General features: G+C 41.3%; 1 protein-coding gene across 1 annotated transcript in view; it reads left to right on the forward strand.

The window, feature by feature from the left end:
- LNPEP (leucyl and cystinyl aminopeptidase) overlaps positions 1 to 10,275 on the forward strand; it is a 91,590-nt gene extending 81,315 nt beyond the window's left edge. Inside the window, exons 16-18 of the mRNA XM_018560229.1 lie at positions 2,957 to 3,097; positions 7,499 to 7,580; positions 10,019 to 10,275. Coding sequence (XP_018415731.1) covers positions 2,957 to 3,097; positions 7,499 to 7,580; positions 10,019 to 10,150 — 355 coding nt within the window. The 3' untranslated portion in view covers positions 10,151 to 10,275. The remainder of the gene's footprint in view (positions 1 to 2,956; positions 3,098 to 7,498; positions 7,581 to 10,018) is intronic.
- Positions 10,276 to 25,793: the final 15,518 nt, after the last annotated feature.

Genomic DNA, 25,793 nt, shown 5'->3' on the forward strand with positions numbered 1-25,793 from the left:
TTTGGCCGGCGGCTCTGTGATCTGTGCGTGGCTGAGCGGGTCAGGATGGCCAAGCGGAGGATTGGTAAATATCTGTTCTGCACACAGAGGATCGGTAAATATCACAAACCCTGGAGTGATTGCTGATCACTCCAGTATTTGTAAACAACTGGGGACACATAGTACTATGTATCCCCAGTTATGAATGAACAGGGTGTGCTTTACATCACTTCCTGTTTATTCATGAGTTTCTGAATGGGTAGAAGCACTCCGTACAGAGGCTTCTACCCATTCATAACTGGTTTATAGTAAATATTTAGGATCACCAGTTTGTGAATGAATAGGAAGCCTCTGTACTGAGTGCTTTCCATTCATTCAGTTCTGAGGCTGCAGAAAAAGAGATTGAGGACTCTGTTCTATTTCAAAAAGGAAATGTCTGTTTAGTCCCCTGATATTTTCCCAAAGCCCCTCAACAGTAAAAAAAAAAAAAAAAAAAGAAAGAAAGAAAATAAAAGATAAATAAAACACAAACTCCCCCTTCCCCATATGCGCACACAGATAACATATACACGCACCATATTGTGGTGTATGCCATGCACATGCGCTGTGGTGCGTTGTTCAAACGCATTGCAGTGCTTGATTTTTTTTTTTGCTTTTTAAAATAACCTTAATTTAACTGTGTGGCAGTGCATGGTAAAGCTTTGTGATATGCTGTGTTGCAATTAAATATATGCCTGTATCATTTTATCACAACACAAACACAGCGCAAAAACGATTTTTAACACAAGTTGCTTATTTACAGTTTGTGTTCCTTTATTTTTTTTACCGTTTCGCAAAATGGCCCAGTTTAAAATTTACAAATATTTGCTGTTTTATTAACTCAGTACAGGTTTATCTTTTAGATTTAGTTGGAAATATATTTTTTTTGTTTAATGATACTGATTTTAGTGTGCTTTTATCAATTCAATTGTGTATTTTTATCGGTTTAATGTTAATTTGACAAACATTTGCGCAATTTTCCCAGGGCCTACATAATTAGTAGCGCCATCTTTTTATTCTACCGAGCCTGTGCTTTCAGAAAATATATGGTTTGAGGGGTCTTTAACCAAAGCTAGCAACGCAGCAGTAGAAAATTGCAAAAATGTTGTGGCCAGCTGAGTTTAAAAGCGTTCCGGAGGGCTTGGCAGTGAAAAGTTTAAAGCCCAATTGATGTCTCAGCCCAAATGCTCTGTAGGAGATCAGTTGTCTCTTTGTATCAGACCGGCACATCTCTCCTGTGTCAGACCTACAGCTATCCATTGAGCAACCGTTGCTCATCTCGACGTGGAAGCCCGGATAATTAAAAATAAAAGAGAGAAAAGCAAGACATAGAAAACGTAGAATTTTGCTGTACCCTACTTTTATTTGTAGCATTTGGGTTGATACTTCAAGTGGTCCAGGGGCGTAACTAGAAATCACAGGGCCCCATAGCAAAATTTTGTATGGAGCCCTGTGATCTCTAGTTACAACCCTTGCAGAGCCCACTTGAGATCCCACACAGCCCACCTGAGGGTGACCCTGCAGAGCCCACCATAGACTCTTTGACGTGGGCTCTGCAGGGTCATCCTTAGGTGGGCTGGTCACACTCCTTACCTGTCCGCCTCCTCTTCCACCGTCGGTGATGAGCCCTGCCTCCTCCGTCACCGGGCCCCGCCTGCTCTGATGCCAACCCCCGGGCACCTCCTCCTCTGCTGGGTCCAGCCTCCTCCACCGCCGCTGCTGGCTCTCACTGACTCCGCAGCGGCTATGGAGAGGAACGCACCGCTGCACAGATCACTGTCAGTGATCTGAACAGTGGCATGTTTCTCTTCACAGCTGCCACTGACAGCCAGCAGCATTAGATGCCATATCGACCTAGGCGGCCCGCAGGGCATCAGGGATGTCCTGGCCGGGCCCCATAGCGCCCGCCTGGGTCGCTATAGGGATTGTTACGCCACTGAAGTGGTCGTAGTCTCAGTCCATGGGTTTGATTTTTTTTTTTTATCATTATTTTGCGCTGACATTCTGTTTTTAATTGAACTTTAAAGATTTCTAAAAGTCTCTAAGCCTGCATCAAATGTTTTATATATTAATATGGAACAGTGTTTTAAAATTGTTGGGCAGCAGTGTAAATTTTAATGTGGACATGTTTGCCACATTTTGATGAACTACATTTGATTCTTAGTTTATTCCTCAGTTATACCTAACCTTTTGTGTGTAACGCAAACTTGCTGAAAATTCAGCAACTGCTTTAAATATGTTTTGAATATTTTTATTTCACAAAATAGAGAATTGTGACTTATCAATAACAGAAATGTGTGATTTCCTTTAAATGTAATCTGACCACTCCTTTTTTATTTAAAACTGATTTCATGTAGAGCGTTAATCTTTCTGCTCTGCCAGTGAAAGTATCAGCAAACTGACATTTCCAGTAGTGTAAATATTTCCCCTGGTAAAACAAATGAAGTCCAGATGTGCTGCAAATTGTGGGAAATTATTGATGTCATGTTTCATCAAGTCGTCTTTATCTACCAGGAAATGTCATTAAACGCAGCAGTTCTTCATATACAGCATTGTTTTATCATATAGAAACAATGTGTGTGTTCCCTGCGATGATTAGTATTGGTCATGCTATAAAATATGGTAGAATCCATGAAGCTTAGTATTCCTGGAAAAAGCACGCAAAGACTCCATGGATTTTAGCCTTGTGGCTGACGTTTTGTTTATATGGTGGGGAATGCTGGTAGCTAGAACCCCCAATAACTGGAGAATCATTGGTTGCCTGTCAGTTTTTAGAATGTTGCATCACTATTGTTGACCCAGAGAGAGAAATTTACAATGCTTAGTATATTCATCAGATTCTTTTTCTAGCATGTCTTGAATGATCACTGGCATGTTTCATCTTTAAAACTGTTGCATGACAGCATTGTCTCATGTAGTGTTATGTTTTGTATACCAGGTTGATGGACAATGGTCTTCATGGACATGTTATAAGATCACAGGATTTTCCAATTGTCATTCACTTCATTAGTAGGAATATCCCTGGATTTCTGCTGGCTTGGAACTTCGTCAAGCAAAACTGGGATGAAATAACTCAGAAGTAAGTACAGCTGAAGGATTTACCACAATCCACACTGTGTAAAGTAAGCTTCAGTAGCTGGTTACTTTTGGGAGCATTTTCATTTAATTGCTATGGGTATTCCCATCTTCACTGATAAATCTGCTTTGTCTATCTGGTCATTTCTATCTGATCAGAGCTCTGTGTCGATCTGATATGAGCTATTATCTTTCTATTCATCTGATCTGTCTTTTCTATCTGTCTGATCTCTATGCGTTTCACAGGTAACAGTAGTTTGTATTTGACCACTAGATGAATCGGGACCCAAAAATTGGTCAGTTAGTCTGCCACTATACACTGGATAACCTATCACTCTCAATCTGCTCTCTGCAGTGTAAGGGATTCTGAGAAGATAATATAATGGTGGACATCATACAGTGATGCACTTAGTTTCTAAAAGTACATTTTATAATTTTAATAAACATTTATCTTGATTTTTTGTTTTTTTTTAGGGGGGTGTTATTTTCTCTGGAAGTAAGTTGTTAATTACCTTCTGCCATACAATCAGACAGCTGAACTAAAAAATAAATACATTTAAAAAATGGTACTTCCTGCTATGGAAAGCACATGGCTCTTTTCCCTTGCTCCCACATTGTGTTGCAATGGGTAGCTGAGCAGCCAATCACCTGGCCCAAGCACTATCACATGGTGGCAGGGTGAGAGTTGTTAGCCCTTTGTAAGTTCCAACCTGAGTTACCTGGAGCTTGGACAGAGCTTTTTGTCTTCACTTTCTGCAAGTGAGCGGAATGATTAGTGAAGGGAAGGAGAGTATTGAGCATAAAAGCTTGCCCCCTACTTTTTCCATCTCAGGTGGGGAGACATCTGATGGAATTTGCGGAGATGTGGGAAGCTCAGATTTCAGATGCTTGGGTCTTTAGGGTCTCCGTACTTGTGGTTCGTCCTGCGATTGTCCGGAGTTCCCATGGTACGGAGTTATTTGGTCAGGCCAGTATTACCTGCGGATTCCTGCACTGACAAGGGGAATAGTCATTGAGTCCTATATTAATCATGAATTATATGATGGCTTTGTTCCTTCTCTCTTTCTCCTTTTTTTTTTTTTTTTAAGTGGCTGTGTAATTTTTACATTGTACTGTCTTAATGGTTGTACTGCCCATTATGGAGTTTATGTGCATTTCATTAAAAAGTTCCTGCCATCTGTATAAGAGACCAGGACTTCGGCTTGATGACATCTGGGAAATCATGTGTGCATGTGCACGCACTCATAGCATCCATTTTAAAATCTCGGTCGGGGCATTGTATCTGTTGGTTTTTTCAGAAGATTCTATGTCTGATGGTGAATTAGTTTCTTCTGATGAGGACAAGTCTTTTCATTCTGATTTTGTTGTCTGCAATTTCTCAGCACCAAAAATAAATAATTGCCTCTTTAATTAAGGCTGTTTATTCCTCTTTTAAAATTTGAGAATTCCACTGTCGCTTGTTTTTCCATCTAAGGCGGATGGATGTCTGGTGGAATTTTGTGGACATGTGGGAATCTCAGATTTCAGTTGCTAGGGTCAGAGAGGTGGTTTCCACCAGTTACAAGAAAGTTTCATCTTCTTCCTCCTCCTCGGTTCTTTGCGTCTCTGGAATGTTGGATGGACCTTTTTTGCACAAGTATTATTCCCTTTCCTTTAACAGAAGATGGTTTTTACTTAAACCTATTTACGGTTCCCAAAAATAACGGAGGCCTTTTGTCTGATTCTGAATTTGAAAGCTCTCAATGCATTTGTACGTATTCACAAATTCCGGTTGAAGTCCATTCGATCAGTTTTTGCTTCTCTCCATCAAGGAGATTTTTTGGTTTCCATAAATAGAAAATAATGCATATCTACACATTCTTGTTTTTCCAGCTAATCAGCATTTTCTTTAATTTGCTGTAGGCAACCTTCATTCTCAATTTGTGGTTCTTCCCTTTTGGCCTAGCTTCATCAAGGGTTTTTACAAAAGTTCTTGCTCTGATCTTGGGGCACCTTAGTTGCAGTGGCATTAAGATTATTGGATATTTAATGAACTTTTACTTAGATTAGTCTCTTCTGACTCTCAATGTCTCAACAGTGCTGCAGACCATAGAGAACATAAGATGGATTCTGAACATAGAGAAATAATCAAAGGTTCCATCTCATTGCTTGCAGTACTTGGGTCTTCTGTTGGATAGCTTCCAAGCAAAGGTGTTTCTTCCTCAGAACAAAGTTTTTAGGTTGTGGGATCAAGTTCGGTCAATTCAGTCCCATCGATGATCCTTTTTACGAACCTGAGACTTTTGGTCTGATGGTTTCCACCTCTGGAGTGATTCCTTTTTGCTCAGTTCCATTCCAGGCATTTACAGAGGAACATTCTTATGGTGTGGGACAATCCCCTGCATTGACAACAGGGAAGTTGTTTATTCCAATAACTTGGCAGATTGTCATGACGGACGCCAGTCTTGTGAGATGGGGCGGTGTCTTGAATCATCTGTCTGTGAAGGATTGTTCAACTCTGGAGGACTCCAAGCTTCCGATCAATGTCCTGGAGTTGAGGGCAATTCGCTTGGTGTTTCACTGAACCCATGTTCTGACTGGTTGCCTTTTTTGGATTCAGTCAGACAATGCCACAGCAGTGGCCTACATCACTAAGGAGGCACCAGGAGTGTGTAGACAGCGAAAGAGGTTAGTTCGATCTTGGGTTGGGTGGCAGTTCATGTTACAGCGATCTCAGCGGTCCACATTTCAGATGTTGAAAACTGGCAGGTGGACTTTCTCAGCAGACATCTGGATCCAGGAAAGTGGTCTTATCCAGAGGTGTTTCAAAAACTTTGTTAGCACTAGGGAATGCCGGATTTGAATCTTCTGGTTTCCCGCCACAACAAAAAGGACAGATTTGTGTCCAGACTGAGGGATCCAATGGTGGATGCCAGGGTAGATACATGGGATCGGTACATCCTGCAGTATATGCCTTTCCTCCTCTGATACTGTTACCCCAACTGCTTTGCAGGATCGAACACAAGGGAATTCCAGTCATTCTCATTGCACCAGATTGACCTACGTGTGATATGATGATCTGGTTCATCTGTTGGCAGACCATCTGTGGTCTCTTCCACACCGCCCAGATCTGTTGTCTCGGGGACCAATCAGCCACCCTGCTTCTCGGTTGCTGGCTTTAACGGCTTGGCTTTTGAAACCCAGGTGTTAAAAGAAAGAGGTGATTCGGATTCTGTATTAAGTACGCTGAAGGCTCATAGATCTTCTACTTGTTAAATGTATCACTGTACATAGAAGGCTTATTTTCAGTAGTGTGAATCCTTGGGCTTTTCCCCCACCAGCTTTTTCTATTTTGTGAATTTTGTCTTTCCTTCAATTGGGGTTAGATCAGCATTCAGTACCATTAAGGGTCAGATATCTGCCTTGTCTGTCCTTTTTCAATGTCCTTTGGCTTCCAATTCCTTAATTCATACTTTTTATTAAGGGAGTTACATGTGGTGTTCCTCTTCTTAGGTCTCCTCTTCCTCCATGGGGCTTGAACCTGGTTTTATCTGTTCTACAAAAATGTCTTTTTTTATCCAAAAAGGTTGCCTTTCTTGTGGCTATTACCTCCGCTAGAAGGGTTTCCGAGTTGTCTGTAGAGAACCCTATTTGGTTCTTCAGAAGAATAAGGTTGTTCTACGACCGAACATTTCCTTTTTACCCAAGGTAGTCTCGATTTTTCATTTAAATGAAAATGGATTTGTCGGGTTGTCGGTAAGGTTCCTTCCTTTCCTGTTTCTGCTCATTCTACTAGAGCAGTTAGTACTTCTTGGGTGTTTCAAAATTAAGCTTCTGTTACTCAAATTTGCAAGGCTGCAACTTGTGTTCACATTTTTGCAAAGTTTTATAAAGTTGATGTTTCTGCCTTTCTCATGCTAGTTTTGGCAGAAAAGGTCTTCAGGCAGCTGTTTAAAATATATTTTTACAATTCCTTTGTTGTTGTTGAACTGGTTCTTCTAATTGGTATGGTGCCCACCCCTCTGATTTAGACTGCTTTTCAACATCCCAGAGCTGTGTCTCTTAATGGACGATAGAGAAAATAGGATTCTGTACTTGCCTTTCCCTTGAGTCTATTGAGAAACACAGCTCCCTCCCCTCATTTTCTTAAATACTGCTTGCTACAACTGGCAGGTGTGAGGTGGGAGTGGTTATGTCCTTTAAAGTGGCAGGCTTTTAATTTTGTTTACCTAGTGCCCATTTCTCCTAGATGTAGCAGCATTACCCTACATGTCAGAATTCTTTAGCGCTATGTACCTCAATGGAGAAAATGAATTTACAGTAAGAACAAGCTCCTATTTTTCTGTTCTCTCATGCTTTTGTTACTTATTGGCTAATACATCATGGTCTTTATTAAAAACAAAGCCATCATATGTTTTTCTTTTAGATTTCCACCAGGATCATTCCCCATACAGACCATTGTCACCATGACCACTTCACAGTTTGCCACAGAAGTATATTTAAATGAGGTAAGTAACTTTTTGTCATTGTTAGACATCCATATTATACAAAAACCTTCTTGATGTAGTATTAAGCTCTCAAACTTTTTTCAATAATGAATCCAGATCAAACAAATATACATTGCCAAGCAAAGGATTTCTTTACAGTTTTATCTAAGCACTTACAGTTGTCATGTTTCTAAACAGTTGGCTCCAACTCTTAGATCCACTTCCCTGAACTTCCTGTCCAGTACAAAATCACAAGGGACAGCTCAGTCTTCAGCAACTGTCCATTTACTAGCTGGCTTGGTACTTCTTGGTCCTTCACCAGTCCCTTCCACCTGTCTTCTCCTCTGCCGTAGCGATGGTATGTCTCTCAGCATCCTCACATCCTATACACAGTGTGTAGAACGTGATGACTTACTGGACCTTAGACTGCTGCAGTGGAGGGGGAGTGAGGTGGAAGGGACCAGTCTAAAAGCAAGCTGGCTCAGAGATTCCAGGTAAGTATAACTTTGCTAGGGTTAAGCTGCAAGGGTTAAGAAGAGAATTCCCTGGAGTTATGCTTTAAGTTGGGATGTAAGTAGATTGGTAAAATGGTGACACATCATAATCTGATTGTGCAATCGCCTTTAGATTTCCCAGCAGTTTGTTGTGTGTGTGAGAGGCTATCTGTTCGATATCTATTGGCTATACCACACTACAATTTTTGTTAACAAATAAAAGGCATTGCACAATCAGACTGTAATGTGCATCATGAACCTAACGCACGTTAAAATGTCATGCTTCAACCAATTATGATTGGGAACAAAACATAGCTAACTGATTTCTCCATCCACACTAAACAACATGGATGGACAAATCTCCTGCTGTGCTTTTGTATTCTGACAGCGGCGAGTGTGGTGCAGTCACTGTTTGGCCAACAATTTGCTGCCCAACTTTGATTTTCTCATTGAAAAATGTCAAACAGGGCCACCCACTCAGAACATTTTGGCCAATTCATCAAGAACCAAAAGAAATTTGGTCATTGTATGGCCAGTATAACATATATGGCCTAACATGAATGTCAGAGTTGAGTTGTTTTAAATTCCTAAATTTTATAGTAACTTTGGATTTGGACATTGGTTTTGAAGCTTTTATATTGGCAGTTGTGGTAAAATCTAGAAGAATATTCTATAAACACAGGTAGCACACTGATTGTACAATCTACTAAGTAAAAATAAGATTTGTAAAATTTGGGTGAGATTTAATGAAACCTTAATTACATAAGTTGGAGCTTGGGCTGATTGTAAAGCTGACCAAATACAATACAATCTGATTGTAAAATCTCTTAGATTTCCTAAAAACTGTATAGTGTAATGGTCTATTGGACTTCATGCAATACAGAGGTTTAAGACACACTGAAGAAATTTATAAGGAGTGTCTTAGGTACTTATTGGAAATCTGTCTCGCAGGAGTGTGAAAAATGGTTCCCCTTGCAACAGATTAATTTATGTGCCGGTAAGGTGTATATGTATCTGTTGCAAAATTATCTCGTAGATGAGACACAATATTTGCACATGAAGTTTTCTACAACATAGAAGAGGTCCTTTTTTTTTTTCCTCCCCTTTCCTTATTGATCATTGCGTTTCTTTATGAATTTGTCACAGCCATAGCTGCACAATGTAAAAGTGTCGCAATTAACTATCTGAATTTGGTGCACATGTCAGAACTAGAAATAGAACCATTCGCAAGGCTTTCATGAATTAGGTGCATCCCAGGCACTGCCTGTAATAGAGAGACATTAGGTACTATATGTAACAGAGTGAGATCAGGGAATTCATCTGTGTCCTAAATAATAAAGAGTGAACTTTTGTATATGCTGGATTCTAGATCTCACTGGTGCCATGGATACTGGGGAGAGAGGTATGTGTTCTGCAGTGAAGATCTCACTGGTGCCATAGGTAATGGTGAATTAGAGTTTGTATGATGGTTTGCAGAACTTGCTGGTGCCATGAGCTGTGTATCCTAGAGTGGAGATAACACTATTTCCATGGATATTAGAGATCTAAGAATGTGTATGCTGGAGTAAGGATCTCACTGGTGCAATCAATACTGTGGAGTGAGCTGTGTATGCTGGAATGGTGATCTCATTGTTGCACTGAATACCTAGGGAATGATGTGTGTGTGTGTGTGTGTGTGTGTGGTGGAGTGCAGGGCTTATTTGTGTCATGGATACTGGGTGGTGAGGTGTGTGTTTGGTAGAATGTAGATCTCACCAGCGTCCAGGATAAAGGGGAATGAAGAGCAAGGAGTCGCCTAGTCAGTATATGTATAGTAATTTTGTAATATCGCAATTTTTAAGAATATATATTTTTATGAGACATTCTATAATACAATTTATAATGGCCAGAGGACGTGAGGAACACTGCAAGGGATATCTTCTTTATTTCACAATTTAATTTTGTACATGCATTTTGTATTTTCAGGTTGTCTCATTCTTCAACTCTACAAAGACTACTAGCAGAGACATGTGGTGTGTGAAGGAGGCCATCGAAAGCATCAAGCTGAACATTCAGTGGGTTAACAGCAACCTCGACAGCCTCAAGAAGTGGTTGTAGAGATCAGCCGGCAAAACTAGTTTCACCTTAATGCTCATGTGAACTATTGCTTAAGCACAGAAAGACACAGGCATTCTGCAATGCTGTATGGACTACAGGAAGCTTCTTGATAGCTCAGGGCAAAACGCAAACAAACTCCTGTAGACTGAGTGACTGTTTGAGGAGAGACTGTATTTATTATGAAGCTGTGATTGTCACACTGTCACTATGCAGGGCAGGACCGTGCCTTGCTGGGCTACAGTAGCAAAGCAATTTCTGAAACCACTGTGTTTTTTTCAATTGCCTGTTAAGTCATCTTGAAGATTATATGCAGTATGTGGCCACAGCACAAATTATTTGGGAGTGTGGATTTATTTGCCATGTAAATAGTTAACATAGCCATAGTCACTATGTAAAAGTGGAATTTTTTGGCCGATACAGCAGTACTTTTGTTACCATTGGTCACATTTTAACACTGGAGAGATGTTTTTGGTTTTTTTTTTTCCTTCTTTGAAAAAAATGTTAATGTGTTAAAAGCGCCTAGCTGCCTTTTTCACCGCTCAGGTTTTGCATTTAGCTGTGATGCTTATGAATATTGTACATTGTAAGACTGTATATAATTCATGATCAGTTTTCTGACCTTTTACATGACATGATCTGCATATCAAGCTGCACGTTTGCAGACCAGATTTCAGTGTGTGTTTTGCTACAGGTAAGACACACATATTGCACTTCCCTAACCTGGCTGCTGACATGTACACATAAGGCAAGTCCCATCTGCATATAAGAAACACTTAAAATGGCTAACTTAACTATTAGGTCTTAAAATTTTGTTTGTGGCAGCTGTTTGTTAGTCATGGCTAATTTAGACTTCATACTGCGACATGATTTTTCATTTCCATGTGGATGGCTTCTGATGATAGAGATGAGTAATCGGTCTACTTTTCTGAGAAGTCTACATGCTGCACATGCATAGTAAACCAACAGTGAATGAAGAACCTTTGAAAGGCCCATATAAGCAAAGTAAAGTTGACCAGGATTTTTAAGCCGTTCACTGTACAGTAAAACATCCTACCAAGAAATTGTCCTGTGCAAATATATGCACAATCCAATAGTCTTTAGTTTTTTCCTTTACAAGTCTATTTTAAATATAAATGTTCTGATTTTATAATATCACATTATGGCCACTAGATGACAATGAAGGACTATAGAAAATAAGTTTTTGTTTTCTATGTCCCTCGGCTCCATCCGGTGGCCATACTTTGATATTACAATCACTTCAACTTTCAAATCTAATTATCCTTGTAAAGGGGGAAAAAAAACTAAAGCTCATTCATATATGCACACAGGACAAAGTTTACAGATATTTGCAGGGTAAACCCACCCCATAATGTATCAGGGAACATTGCAAGTATCCCTGGTATGAAAACAAATGTGGATACAGTTTTTTGTTCTAGTGAATAGGCCTAAGCCGATCTGTTGCTCTAACTATGTGAACAACAAAAAGAATATTTTCTATACTGAAAACTAAGTCCATTCATCGCTGACACCTGTTACTCAGTATTAACACAGGTAGGTTAGTGATGATTGGCTAAAATGTGTCACACAGTTAGCCTGTGTACACACATCATTCAGCTCATATAAGGGCATTGTATACAGCTAGCTTTTTTCAAGGTATTTGCAAATCTTTTTGCAGGTTTTGAGCACATTTCTTAGTCTTTCGATGTCTATGCCAGTGTTCTTCAAAAGCTTGCAGGCCACACTGTTCTTATACAAGCTGATGCCCATGTGTACAAGACTTGTCATGTTTTTTTCAGCATTAACTCTACAAATGTCTGATAGCCGATTGTCCCCTTCAGATGAAGTGCAGTTATTTATAATACCTGCTAAAAGATAAATTCCAGCCAAAAGGGATATTTCATGTGTGGTTGCATGCTAGAAGGTTGAGTCCTCTGGTATTTTTCTGGAGTTGGTTTCCTCTGCAGAGTTCCTCAGCTTTGAACCATCATAAAAGTGGAGAGGGGCTCAGTGCTTAAAGAAGGTTAGGGGGAGTACAATGTGCTCGGCCCAATTCACACCTATGCGTTGCGGTGAACGCACATCCCGTTCTCGCACGTTTACTGCGCTGATTTCAATGACCATGTACATGCGGCAAAAAAGCTCCTGTAGTATTTTGCGCAACACGCATTCGGTGTTTTTTGCTTCCGCGTTTGTGCGCATTTTAAAGGAGGAGGAACGTGTGTACTTGCGGCCATGTTTGTGTGCCGCAAATGCTTCTCACGTTTTGTGCGCATTTCGCAAACGCCCATTCCCGCAACGCTTGGGTCTGAACCGAGCCTTAGAGATTGAGAACTGAGCAATCACGAACACTGATCACTCAGTTCAGTCTTCATGCAGAGAGCAGTGATTGTCAGTCACTGTTTCCCATAGGGGTCAGACACAGCAGGCTCTGGCTCTAGAGAGGCAGAGCCAGCTGTCAATCAGGCAGCAGGGTGGATCCCGACTGCAGCTAGGCTTTGCACTGTCATCATATAGTGGGCAGTAGTCCGCAATATGCTCAGTTTGAGTCACAGGTGTACTGTAGTAAAAGAAAAAAGTAAAGGTGCCCATACACCTTACAACCATCGCAAGACTTTTGTCTTGCGATGGTTGTAAGCTAATTAAAAGCTCGTACGATCTGCCCATCTTGGACAGGCAGATCGTACTTGTGATCATCGAAAAGCCCGCCCCTGAGGGGCGGGCTTCCGATGACTGCAATTCTGAACGGGCAGTGTGCGCTTGCGCACACGGCCCCATTCGGCATTTGTCTCCCGAGCATGCCACAAAACCGCCGTCAATCGTACGATTCTCGGTGGGTTTTCAAACATGCTCGTTAGACAAAAGATGTGCGACCGTACAGTAGAAACGGTTGCACGCCTTCCATACACCTTGCGATTATCGTAGGATCGCGGGATTTCCCGCAATTATCGTACGATAATCGCAAGGTCTATGGGCACCTTAAAGCCAAAAAAAGGTTTTGGTTTTCTTTTAAGTCTCAGAGAGAGTCATTTAACAAATCCACATTTCCCACACTTTGACTATGCTTTGACTGGACTGACCCTAGAAAGGGAAATTTTTGTCTGTACCAACAGAAAATATTAATGCTCTTTTCTTCCAGATTGTTAGGACTTCTGAACCTTATTTTACATAATTTTGAAGATTTGAAAGTCATGTGTTTAATAATTTTTTGATTTTTCTGTATTTTAGAATCTTTGTAGAATCTGTTCATTCACAGAAAAAAAAAAGACAAAGCTTTCTGTTGAAAAGAATATTGCTACTTTTTTATGCATTTGAATTACAATGCTTGCACAGAAGTATGTATAGATAATCTAAACGAATTTTTATGACCCAGTTAAGGAATGGTGCTTTTTTTGTCCACCATGAAGGAAGCAGGTGTGTTCAGCCCATCTGGGTACCGCACAAACGTCTGCATCTTGGCAAGTAATTTTCTAATACAGCTTTCATGTTTTGTTTAAAGAAAAGAATGATATAATGCTAATAAATGTTTAAAAAGCCAGTTGTCTCATTGCAAGTTGTGATTGCAGCATCTCGTATAAATGGATTTAGTATCTCTTCCATGTGTCTATTAGGGTTGTTCAGCTACATTTTAGCTTTTTGAACTAGAGTGATGGTATACTGTATGTTGTTGTGTCAAATTTAGGGCTTGTTCATACCAACTGCTGTAAGCAGTGATTAATGCAGGCTGAACGCAAGGACATAGGAAATACAATAGCTGTGTGTCCAGTTTACACCAAACTATTGCGTTGCTGTGCGTTAAAGAAAAATGTAGGTATGCTGTATATTTACACAGAAATGTGCATCAGCATAACACATTTTAACACATGAAAAATAAAAAATATTCATATTTTTTTTACCCTTTGATAAGTAGAAACACCTTTTAAAAACCACAGTTCAATGCGCAGTAAAACTCAGCACAATGCTGCAACACATGTCCGTGCTCTTTAACACGCATCAACCTGCATGCTATTTCTGAGCATTTTTTATGTGTGGTACGGTGTGAACAAGCCCTTATAGTTAATGGGGGAAAAAATGCATTCGGGCTGAATTCTTTGCGGGCTGAATTCGGTTTTCATGACACCCCAATAAACATCTCCCAACAGACCTACAATTTACGCAAACTAGCTTTGTGTTGGGGTGCACTAGAAAAATGTATTGTATGCATTAAAAAAAGTCTATTGAAGTGCATTGGCAGCTCATTCAATATAAATAGGCTGCCTTACTGCAGGGCACGTTAACAGTTCTGCTGTAATGCATCGCAGATGTGTACATCGAGCCTTAAAAATGTAGTCGGCGAACGACTGCTAGAAGCTTTGCCGCTGTGTTCATCAGAAGGTTTACTCAGCTGCCTTTTATCGGAGTTTGATATAATTATTATTATACAGGATTTATATATAATCTGTCATACCCTCTTGTTCCATCATTCCAGGATGAGCAATATCCTTCTTGAAGACATGCAGATGTTTCAGAACCAATGAGCTCTCGGCCTGCATTGTTACAAAGTCAGATACCTGGCAGTTCAGCACACAAGGACACAAATGTAGTCCATTTCATGGTATAGAGCCACTCACTGTTCCTTGATCAAGTGTCCATGCAACATTTCATTTTTAACTTGAAAATACCCTTATTTATGGCCACTCTGACCACACTAGGACTAAATACACAAATTTTATGGAGCCAGGTAGCTTACACTGGCTTCAGTGTGTTCTTTGGCTTCAATGTCGTCTATCTCACTAAGTATACAGATCAGAAGTTCTGAACTCACGTGGTGCATACTTGTTCTGTGTCAGTGACTTACAATACTAAAACCGGAGACAGCCATGGTAACCAGCATGTTTATGAAGAAGGTCTGCAATTGAAACCTACTTATTTCTCCCAGTGCACATTTCCTTTAATGATGAGACTGTATTCTGGAAATAATGGACTGGAGTGCACTTTTCCTTTAGTGCTGTGGTTCAGCAGGGAATAATGTATGATATGTTTTCTTGGGTCTGTGAGAACATATAAGCAATTAAGCTATTCCCCATACTCCTCATTTTTTCAACAGTCAGATTCTCTAGGTATAAATAAACATTGTATAAAGCATCAACATAAGCTTGGTCCAATTAAAGAATTCTAGAAAGTGCAAATCCATGGGAGGTTAGAGTCGTCTGTAAATTACTCTCCTCAATAGTTCTGACCAGCAGCTTCAAAGTCCCTATCTTCAATAGTGTATGGCTGCTTTTTACTGTTCCCTGATATTCACAGTAGTATGTGTTTTATGTTTACAAAAATCTCTGAAGAAATCCCCTTGCATATAAGGAGACTGAGGTGCAGGATGTACTGCTAAGACCAGGTCTTGACTCTGCATGCCAGAAAACCAGAGCACTGAAGGAGTGTATATGCAGCTTCTGTTGGTCCTTTCTGATCAAGTGAATAATTAAAAATTTGCTCGTGTTCAGTTCCACATAGAAGGTAAATGATTATACTGTTATTTCCTACCTGTCAAGATAGCTAAAAAAAAATATACAAAAAAAACCTGATTCTTTTTGGAAGTAATAGTAAAAAAACATGGTATTGACCTTTCCTGAAGTTTTCTAAACATGCTCAATGTTCAAATGTATTCCTATTTAATTCCTTCTTACCCCCTAATTCATTCTAATCAGCCATAATTAACTCCTCCCTTTAGTACATTTCCTGCTATTTTTCATTTTTTTAAATCTATTTTTTTTCATTAATTTTGTTTTTTATTCTTTTAGTGTCCCATAAAAAGAAAATGCACAAAATAAAAAAATCCCTTTTTTTTAAAAAGCAAAAACCTTTGCCATGTTTTTCACCAGAAACCTGGTTTTAGTGTCGTTAGGGACACATTTTTAAAAAGTATACTTTTTTATTTTCAACACTATAATTATAAATTTAGAACACATTTAAAAAAAAAATACTGCTCCAAAATAGAATTATTTTTTTTTGTATAGCTTACATAGAGAATAATCTGCAAGACCACCTTGGCAAAAGAACACCTAGTTTGTATAAAAAAAAACAAATGTATGTATTATGGGCAGGTCAGGGGTTCAAATCCTGGCCAGGTCACTAAAAAGAGTTTACATGTTCTCTGTGCTTGTGTGGGTTTCCTCTGAGTACTCCGGTTTCCTCCCACTCCCCAAAGACATGCTCTGCCTCAGATTCCACTCCAGAGTCTGTTACTTTCCCCTCACAGCTTCCTGCGGAGGTGGCATAAGAAGATTCCCCTCCCGTATCAGATGAATTGGATCAGGAAGAGATTCTACAAGCTGAGATCTCCCCAAAGCTTAAGGATACTAATTTGATCCTTATTGACTAGGCTTGCAAATGCCTAAACTGAGACCAACCTGCATCGGCCCCTCTTGGGGCCCCAGCTTACACCGCAGGATCTCAGTCCAGTTCTGTTGGCCTTTTAGAGGCTGCCTTATGAACCTGTTAGAGATATTCCCTTATCTGACCTTACTCACAAGGTGGCTTTTCTTGTTGCTATCACCTCTGCGAGGTGTGTCTCTGAGTTGCCAGCCTTTTCCTGTAAAGAGCCTTTCCTAGTGCCAATTGTCCTGAGGCCTAGGGCCTTCTTTCTCCCCAAAGTGCTTTCTTTCTTCTACCTTAACCAGGATTTTATCATTCTCCTCCTTATTCCCTGCTCTGAAGCATTCCAAGGAAATTTCTCTTCACTGTTTGGATGTGGTTCATGCAGTGAGAGTCTACCTCTCTGTTACAGGTTTCTTTTGGCAGTCAGATTCTCTTTGTCCTTCCAGATGGTTCCGTTAGGGGGCTTTCTACCTTTCTTTTCACATTTCCTAGGTGGACTAGTGTAGAATGTGCTCTGATTTGAGGTGCCTTAAATTACTGATTAACAACTGAATCTTAAATAAGTGTTGGGTTTATTTACAACTAGGGATATACATACATTCTAATTACAATTAAGGGGATTGGAAGGGGTGAGGATCCTTGAGCTAGGTACACCATTCTCTCACTCAGTCACACATGCCATGGGTTTTTCTCTGTACTCAGAACACTCCTCTCCAGCAGGTCTCAACGAATCACATTCTTCTTGATTCTAGAGTCCAGAAAGACTTGTCTTGTACAAGAGGTCACCAAGGTTATCATTGTCCCTGCTTGTGACTCAGGTTTGTGTAGATGGTCACGCAGGAAGAAGGTTCCATCATATGCCCCTTCGCTTGCCCTAGGACATGACCGTCCTGGCAGATCTTCATTCATCAGCGTCCAGGCCCAAGAACCCTTTGATGGTCCTCATTTGCGTAACACACAGACACGTGCTGATTCAGTTCAAGATATCAAGGAACATCTTTGCATCAAAGCTGTATCATAGATGCCAATTTTATCAGTTCCAACAACTAGACAAGTCATCATTTGGGCCTATTGCCTAAAGGGTAGGTTTCTCACGTCCCTGTTAAGGTGAACTCTACTGGATCTGTTTTCAGCATTAGGCATCTGTTTCCCAGATTTGCATGGCCGTCACTTGGTCTTCTGTTCCCAATTTTGGCAAGTTTTACCAGGTGCATGTTCAGTCCTCATCTGATGACAGTTTTGGGTGTAAAGGGCTTCAAGCTGTTCTCTGGGTTGTCGAGGCCTCCTTGACCCGTTGTTACATGGGCCTGTTAGTGTTTGCTGTGTTGCCCACCCCTCACTTGAACTGTCTTTTGATGGCCTATGGTTAGGACTGATGTTTTGTTCTGCACTGTATGCATAAGAAAAAGAGAATTACTTGTTAAATGATTTTCCTAGAGTACAATACAAAACAAGAGTCCCCCAGAACCCCTTCCCCTCTGTTGCTTATGATCTGACGCTTTTTTTTTTTTTGCCAGTGTTCAAATTAGCACAAGGCAGCAGTGCAACACATGGTTAAGACTGATCCTGTACTGTTCTAAAATACTTTTACAGGTAAGTCAAAAATTCTCTTTTTTTCACCATGTTCTGTTGGGGCAGTTTTGATTCCCATCTCCTTGCAAAAGTTCAATCTCTGTATCCAAATTGCCTCTGGCAATCCATTTTTGCATCTTTGTTCAGGTATCATCCAGAGTCAGCTTCTCGATGTGGGACTACCAGTCTGGCCTAATGGTTATACAATCATTTAAATCTTGGTGCCTGTGCAGTGTATATATTTTTTAATGTACTTGGCTCATCTCACACAATTCAGGCTCCTACTGCTCCCTTTAATTTTATCACCAGCCTACATAAAAATCCATCACACTCAAACATCTCAGTCTCTACCCTGTGACCTTCTAGTTAAAAATCCCTTATGGTCTTATACTCATTGGCCACCCTGCTAACCAGTAAAGGATCTTAAGTTTGCCAATCTTGATCAGTTCCAATGGCATGGGAACCTATTTGCCGGAGAACGTTCCTGGTTTTCTTTGTTTTTTTTTTACTGTAATATTTTTTTATTACACCATTTTAAAATATACAATCATATATGTAACATATCCCCAATCAAAACAAAGCATCAAAAAACATAACCGACACAAAAATAAATAAAAATATGATAATTATATCCTATACCTTGATCATATATTTGTGCTAATGTCAAAATCCCCGCTCTTTATCCATAATCCAAAATCCTGCAGCTTAACCACTTCGAGTACTTTGTTTTCTTATTTTGGAGTATATATTGTGAACTTAGGGATATTCAACAAACTTGTAATTGACTTTCATACTTTACCGATCAGTCTTATAGTGGGCAATGATGAAAATTCCTTCAAATACAGAGTTGTCTCCAAGGCCATTAGGGGATCTTTTGTTTGAAGCTGATGTTTAATGATGGCATATGCCACTGAACTTCGCCCTCACTGCTGCAATCCCGCTTAGTGTCTCAGTTGTGAAGCTAAGAAAAATATCCACGGGTTGGGCAACGCCACACCCCCTTTCCCCCTAGGATACTAAAGAGTCTCCAACTATATAGAATTACCCTGTCTACTTTAAACCCAGGGCTCAGGTGAACCAATTTAATCCTACAGTAAGTATTGCCACAAAACATGTCTTTAATAATGCAACGAATGAGGTAGAAACGTATGACAATATTGATAAGCTGTAGACACAAATCAATTTGTGGTGCTAGAAGAATCAACCATCCCGCCTTCCCTATGATAGCAACAAGCAGGCAAGATTGCTGATGGAGGGATAGGGCCATAGTAGTGTGTGTGTGCATGTGCGAGACGCATCGACCATACTTCACATTACTTGCCAAGAAATGTCCGGTTCTAATCTAGAGAAGATCCTTCTGGCTTAATGAAATGTGAGCAATCAAAATACCTGCATATCCATGAACAGGACCCAGAGACTCCTTCGGACCACATATTCATCTTAAGTGTCATAATGATAGGCTGTTAGATTTTTCATCCGCATCCAAAAGCATAGTTCATCCACCCAATTTTTGAGAGTAGGAGCAGCAGCCAACCACCAGTATCTATGGATAACTGTACACATAGCAGCAATAAAAAAATAAAGCAATGTTTTGGAATGGTCAGTAAGGCAAGCCAACAGATGTAACCTGTCAGTATGTGTCAATCCTTTCCTGAAGGGTTGTTTTGTGAGGGCAACTTTATCAGACATGTAACAGAGTGCCTGAGAAGGACCTGTGAGTAGTGAACTGGATCATTTATTATTAGAAATTGCATCTTCAGCTACGATTAATGGAATTCATCTGTGGAGTGGTTGATCTAAGAAATGAAGCTAATTGTTGTTCGTGGAACTGAGAAGGAATTTTTCTCCATTGTAAACTGTCTCAATGGGGTTTTGTGTTGCCTGCTAGATCAACCATACTACAACAGTATTAAATGAAAACTTGATGAACTGGCCTTTTCTTAGCCTCAGTTTGGTACACTGGTAATTTTTGAGCTTGTCCCCTTTGACAGTGTACCACCATTCATAATCAGCGATTTTAAAAATAAATTATGCTTTTCTCCAACATTCAATCATGATGAATATGGCTGTGTATTCATTTCAATACATTAAATATTATGGTGCTTTATCTTTATAAACATTCAATATAGTTGGTTTAATTGTGTGGATAATAAGAACAGTAAACATCCTTACCGTGTTGGCTAAAATTCTGTTATGTCAGTTATTTGATAGGTGGAATGTGTAAATATGTTATTTTTGGTTCTTTGCAATATACACCATTCTATCTGTTTATTCATCCTTGAGTGCATTGACATTTAGCTAGAAATGTTCCTGAGAATTTAATTTTAGAAAGGCAAAATTAACAAAAGCCTGCAGACTGCAAGATTTGGATGTGTGCTTACAAAAAATGAACATCACAAACCTAATCATATTTCAGTGTTTTGTTCAGACTTTTGTTATATCTGAAGTGCTTATTACCCATTTATATCCACTGTCATGAGGGTAACCTAGAGGCTGCCACCGCAGAGGTCTCCTTCAGAAAATGGTATCTGGCGGTCATGCTGCCCTTTTGCTTCCATTTTTTTGAGTCACAAACACGCTTTGTATGTAAGGACCCATTAATTTCCTGATCTACATACTACTTCCAGGTTAGAAACTCAAAGAGTTTAGAAATGCAAGTCTCCCATATTCCTCTGTTGACAGGTGTACTGTAGAATAAAGCTTTGTTCACTGCAGATTTAATCAAGTCACTTGAAGCTTGATAAGATAGTTTGTACACACAATGTGATGGCTAACCCTAGACCTCATGGGCTTCAATTCTCTGTTTGGATGCCACTGCAAAAAAATGGATATTAATCAGCGTGCACCAAATCTTTTTTTAACAAATCACCTCACCAGGCTTCAAATATTCCCATCACGTTCTGCTCCAGTGACCACATAGCATGGTTGGATATACTATATTTCCAATCAGAGTATACAGAAAAATAAAGAAAACTCACACATATCTAATCCTTCCCCGCTTTATCCAAAACTAAAAAAATGGCTGCAGTTCCACATGATATAAAACTTTTTGTCTTAATCGTACAGTACAGGACCCAAGCAATTCAAAGACAACTGGCCAGAGCTGTAACCTCATTTAACCCCTCCCACTCCACGAAATCCTCTGTTTTTCTTTATTTTTGGTCAGTGGCATATCTGCTTTGGTGTGACCCCATCCCTGAAGACCCCCTCCTGGAAGAGGGGGTGTGCTCATCTGAAGTGAGTGAAGCAGGGGTACCCCCCTTCCTATCCTCATGGATGGCCATGCATTTGTCTAATGGGTGAGTCCTTAACCCCCTTACACTCTCCCCCAAAGGGTACCCCATGTCACGCTTGCTGGGCTGTGTTGGCCATTTAAGTTTTTCAAAAAAATGCTGCACTACGCTCTGAAAGGTGTTTCTACCAACCCATGCCTCCATGTGGCCCATGCAAAAATCGACTTGTTTGTGGACTCCTGGAGCCAGAAAATGTGTCTGCTGTTATGGCCCTGTTGGGGTCCTCAGCAGCTATATTGGGACTCCATAGGTTGCCTGATCATGCTCGGTACAGGCTGGGGTGGCCATCTTGCTGAGCCCTGCAGCATCTGCTTAGCTGGCCATGCCCAGTCAAGGATTCTGCAGCCCATGGCCATCTTGCAAGGGGGCTTGGTCTCTGATCACGTGCTAGAACCGGAGGCCCATGTGTTTTGGAATACATTTCCATCTGTGGGTGTGTTTTTAAGGTGCAAAGACCACTGTGACCATTATGGGGACTCCTGCTGTTATCCACCTAGGGGCCTTGTGCGCACAGGCCCCCTGTGCGCTAGAGGAATTATCTTTGACGTATAAATGCATTTGCATGCGTTCAGGTACATTTTTAAATGCATAAAACCAGGCTGAATTCTTATTTGTGCAAACTGACCTGGGCTGAATGCATCTGAATGCTGTTAAACGTCTAGGTGCATTCTGCCATGGAAAAGCATTGCATGCTAGGTACATTTGGAAATGAGATCTAAGTGCACCTGGATTCATCTATTTCCATTGCTGTGTGCATGGGGCCTGTTAGGTGAGGATAGCTGCAGAGGACGCAGGCATAATCCCCCTCCTTCGTCTCCTCCAGAGTCTGTTTCAGATGGGCATGGGGGGCATTGATGTAGAGGTGCGTACCGCAACTGATTCGCATGTAGGCTCTACCGAGGAACTGCCATCAGTGGTCCTGTTGCAAAGATGCGTGACATCATTGAGGTGCTCATTAATGATGTCAGAGAATGCCTAGCATTGAAACAGTCTGCACAGGATCTTCCCAGGACACTAGTATGGGTTTCCTTAAGAAGAAGAAGTGACCTGTTAAAGTGGATCTTTACCCATGGGATTTGTAGTTTCACCACTAGGAGGGCTGGAGTTTGGCCATCCCTGGTTTAGGGGGTTTTTACATAGTGGCTTATCTGGTCGACCGTCTCCTGAAGGTTTGGTCTGCACAGACCTTACAGGAGGATGTCCACCGGACATTTTAAGACATTGTAACTGGGTCCTAAACCTCTGGAAGTATTCACTGGTACCTAACCATAAGGTAGAGTTCCTGGGTTTCCTCCTGGACATGGTACAGCGCAGGCTGTTTCTTCCTCAGGATAATTTACAGTCCTAGGTGTGGGACCCTCGGTCCAAGCAAGGACCCTTAGTTAGATTTGCGATTAAGGACTTTAGGACTGATGATTGCCTTCTTTAAGGCAGCTCCCTACGCTCGGTTCCATTCCAGACAACTACAACTGAGCATTCTGGCAGCACAGGACAAGCAGATTCCTGTAGACTGTCAGCTGAGGCAAGGATCTCACTATTGTGGAAAATCCTTCTCAGGATGTTGACAGTCCAAGGGACCTACTCAATGAGGGAATTCAGGCAGTTGAGCAATGTTTGAGAGTGAAAAGAAATTTGGCTCTCCCTTCCATCGGTTGGGTCCCCTGCAGGGCCTACTGGTTATTATTCAGTCCAACAATGCCATGGCTGTGGTGTTCATCAACCACCAAGGTGGAACCAGAAGCTGTGCAGCAGGAAACAGAGTGCACCCTTGGTAGGCGAATTTCCTCAGTCAACAGAGCTTAAACCTGGGGACTTGGTCCTTATTTCGGGAGTATTTCAGGTGATCTGCTGCCATTGTGGGATGCTGGATGTAGATCTTTTGATGTCCAGACCGAGCATCAAGCTGACAGGTTTGTATCCTGGTCCAGGGACCAAATCATTCACAATGGATGGGCTGAAGGATTAGTTATCATTCCATTATGCCTTCTCTCTGTATGAAGATTGCTTGGTAAAGGCTTATGTTCAAGGAGTCGCTCACGTACCTCCTCATAGACTCATTCCAGTGTTGCTGTGGACCTTAACCTAACGTGCAAGTTTGCCGTGGGAGGTTTCATGTTATTCATTCCATGCTGAGATACAAGTGTTCTTATGTGAGTAGGTGTCTTTTAATAAATTGTGCTATGGTATATGTTTTATCTTTCTGGGTATGGTGAACCTGGTGACACCATCACACATTGAAGTAATCTGCAGGGTCGCCTGTATATTTTGGTTAAAATCATCTGGATATCCGCACACTTAGAGAGATCGGAGCCGAAGATCCCCTCCCCTGGTTACGAAGAGAACTGCCTGGTTTGACCTTTTCATTTGGGTTGGAACGACAATGTGAACACCCCCTCTATGTGGTGTGGAGCACGGGGTGAATTATTAACCGCACATCCTATTATATATGAACTTATTTCATGATTTTAAAATTATATAGATTAATTTATTAACCAGATTCACAAATTGAGCGATTTATTGCAACATCATACGATTTTTTATCACGAATTCCATTTCCGTATTTTATGCACATTATGGTATTATATTCTCATTAGGAGGAATTACATCTTTTGCACACATTCAAGTTTTCTGTTCTCCAGCTCGGCACACTTCATTGATTTTGAAGTTTTTTTGTTTACACACTTTCATTGGGTGTATTCCTAGTGCATGGTAGCATTAAGGCCTGGTTCACACCTGTGCGTATTGCATAAGCGCGTCACACCGAATATTGGTGCAGAACATTTATTGTTCATTGTTCTAACGTGCAAAATAGTTTTCATTGTCGCCATTGCATCCACTACGAGAGTTTTGGAGCTGGCTGCTTTTTCATGCAAGGCTCTGTTCTTTGTTCTTCACAATTATATTGTTCTTTGTCCTACCGTAAAACATCCCAAGGAGGTAACTCTCCGCTGTTTGGGTGTGGTTAGGGCTGTCCGAGTTTTAGTTTTCGATTACAGCTTCCTCTCGACAATCGGATTCTCTTTGACCTTCCTAAAGGACCATGCATGGGGTTCCCTGCTTCTCGTTACGGCAGAATTCTAGGGAGCGGCAAAAATGCCGGGGTCTCAATGTACCGGCCCGCGAGCCGGTACTTTGTGACCCGCAGCCAGCTCAGAAGTCAGGTACGCGGTCACGGACCATACAAAACACAAAAAGATCCCCAGCGCACCTGCCAGCTAGCCTGCAACAAAACTAATTACCCTGTCAACAGTATGCATTAAAAACAGAGGTTTTAGTTGCACAAACCTTTGGCCAAAAATATGTGGAGGCCACACTGCCACCGTCAAGGCACCTCTGCAAAGTGTGGTCCTAACTCTATTTATTTGAGTCCCCAAGTGTGAGCATATTAATGAAGTTGATAAATTCAATGCAGGTGTGCATGGGAAGTAGCCTACTCCTCAAAAAGGTGCAGGGACGCACTGGGGGCCCAGCAACCAAAAATGCACGCTGGGACCCCCAGTGCCCCCCACATCAAAAATAGTCAAACTAGAAAAAAATGGCAACCAGTGAACGCTGGCCGAAAGGATTGTGCAGGATTGATTGGTAAGGTCTGCAGCAGACCTCACCAATCAACAAGACAACAAGGGATTAATTTAGGTGACAGCTGCCACTTGTAAACACCAGATTAGGGATTTCTGCTGCAGTAAAACGCAAGTTTCTGATGCAGGAATCCCTAATTGCACCTAAACCTACAGATATGAATAGGGCCTTATTGTGTGTATATTGATGTCTGTAGTACCATACCGGATACAGGAAAAATGTTATTTTAAAGTATGAAATTTGGCAAGCGGCCCCTATGAGAGAAGAAAATTTGTCGAGTGGCCCCCGAAACAGAAGAGGCGGCGGGCGAAGATGGCGGAGACAGGGGCAGAGACACCGCCGGAGGAGGTGGGAGACTTCTCCGGAGCTCCAGTCGGGCGGCAAAGATGACAAGGAGGCCGTGTCGGGTGCCAAAGATGAGGAGGCCGTCCAGTTGGGCGCCGAGGACAAGGAGGCTGTGTTCCAAAGAGGTCAGGCCATGCAAGGTAAGAGGACTGTGCTGGCAGAGCCCAGCATAGATTGTGCACAGCCCACCAAAGAGTCTCAGGTGTGCTGTGCAATACCCTTTGGTTGGCTCTGCAGGATCTGTAGGGGGCTTTGTCAGGTCTCAGGGGGGCTTTACAGGATCCATTGAGTGCTCTGCAGCCTGCAAAGCCCACCACAGATCCTGCAGAGCCTTCCTGAGATCCTGCAGGATCTGTGAGGGGCTTTGCTGGGTCTCAGGGGGGCTTTGCAGGATCCATAGTGGGCTCTGCAGCCTGCAAAGCATATCTGAGACCACAGCCGGGTGGGGTACATTTAGTGTGTGTTTGGGGGGGGGGGGGGGGGCGGGTTTTGTTTTCGCTTGG

Source organism: Nanorana parkeri, unplaced genomic scaffold (assembly GCF_000935625.1).
Source record: "Nanorana parkeri isolate BGI_ZX_2015 unplaced genomic scaffold, ASM93562v1 scaffold441, whole genome shotgun sequence".
In the NCBI taxonomy this organism is placed as follows: domain Eukaryota; kingdom Metazoa; phylum Chordata; class Amphibia; order Anura; family Dicroglossidae; genus Nanorana; species Nanorana parkeri.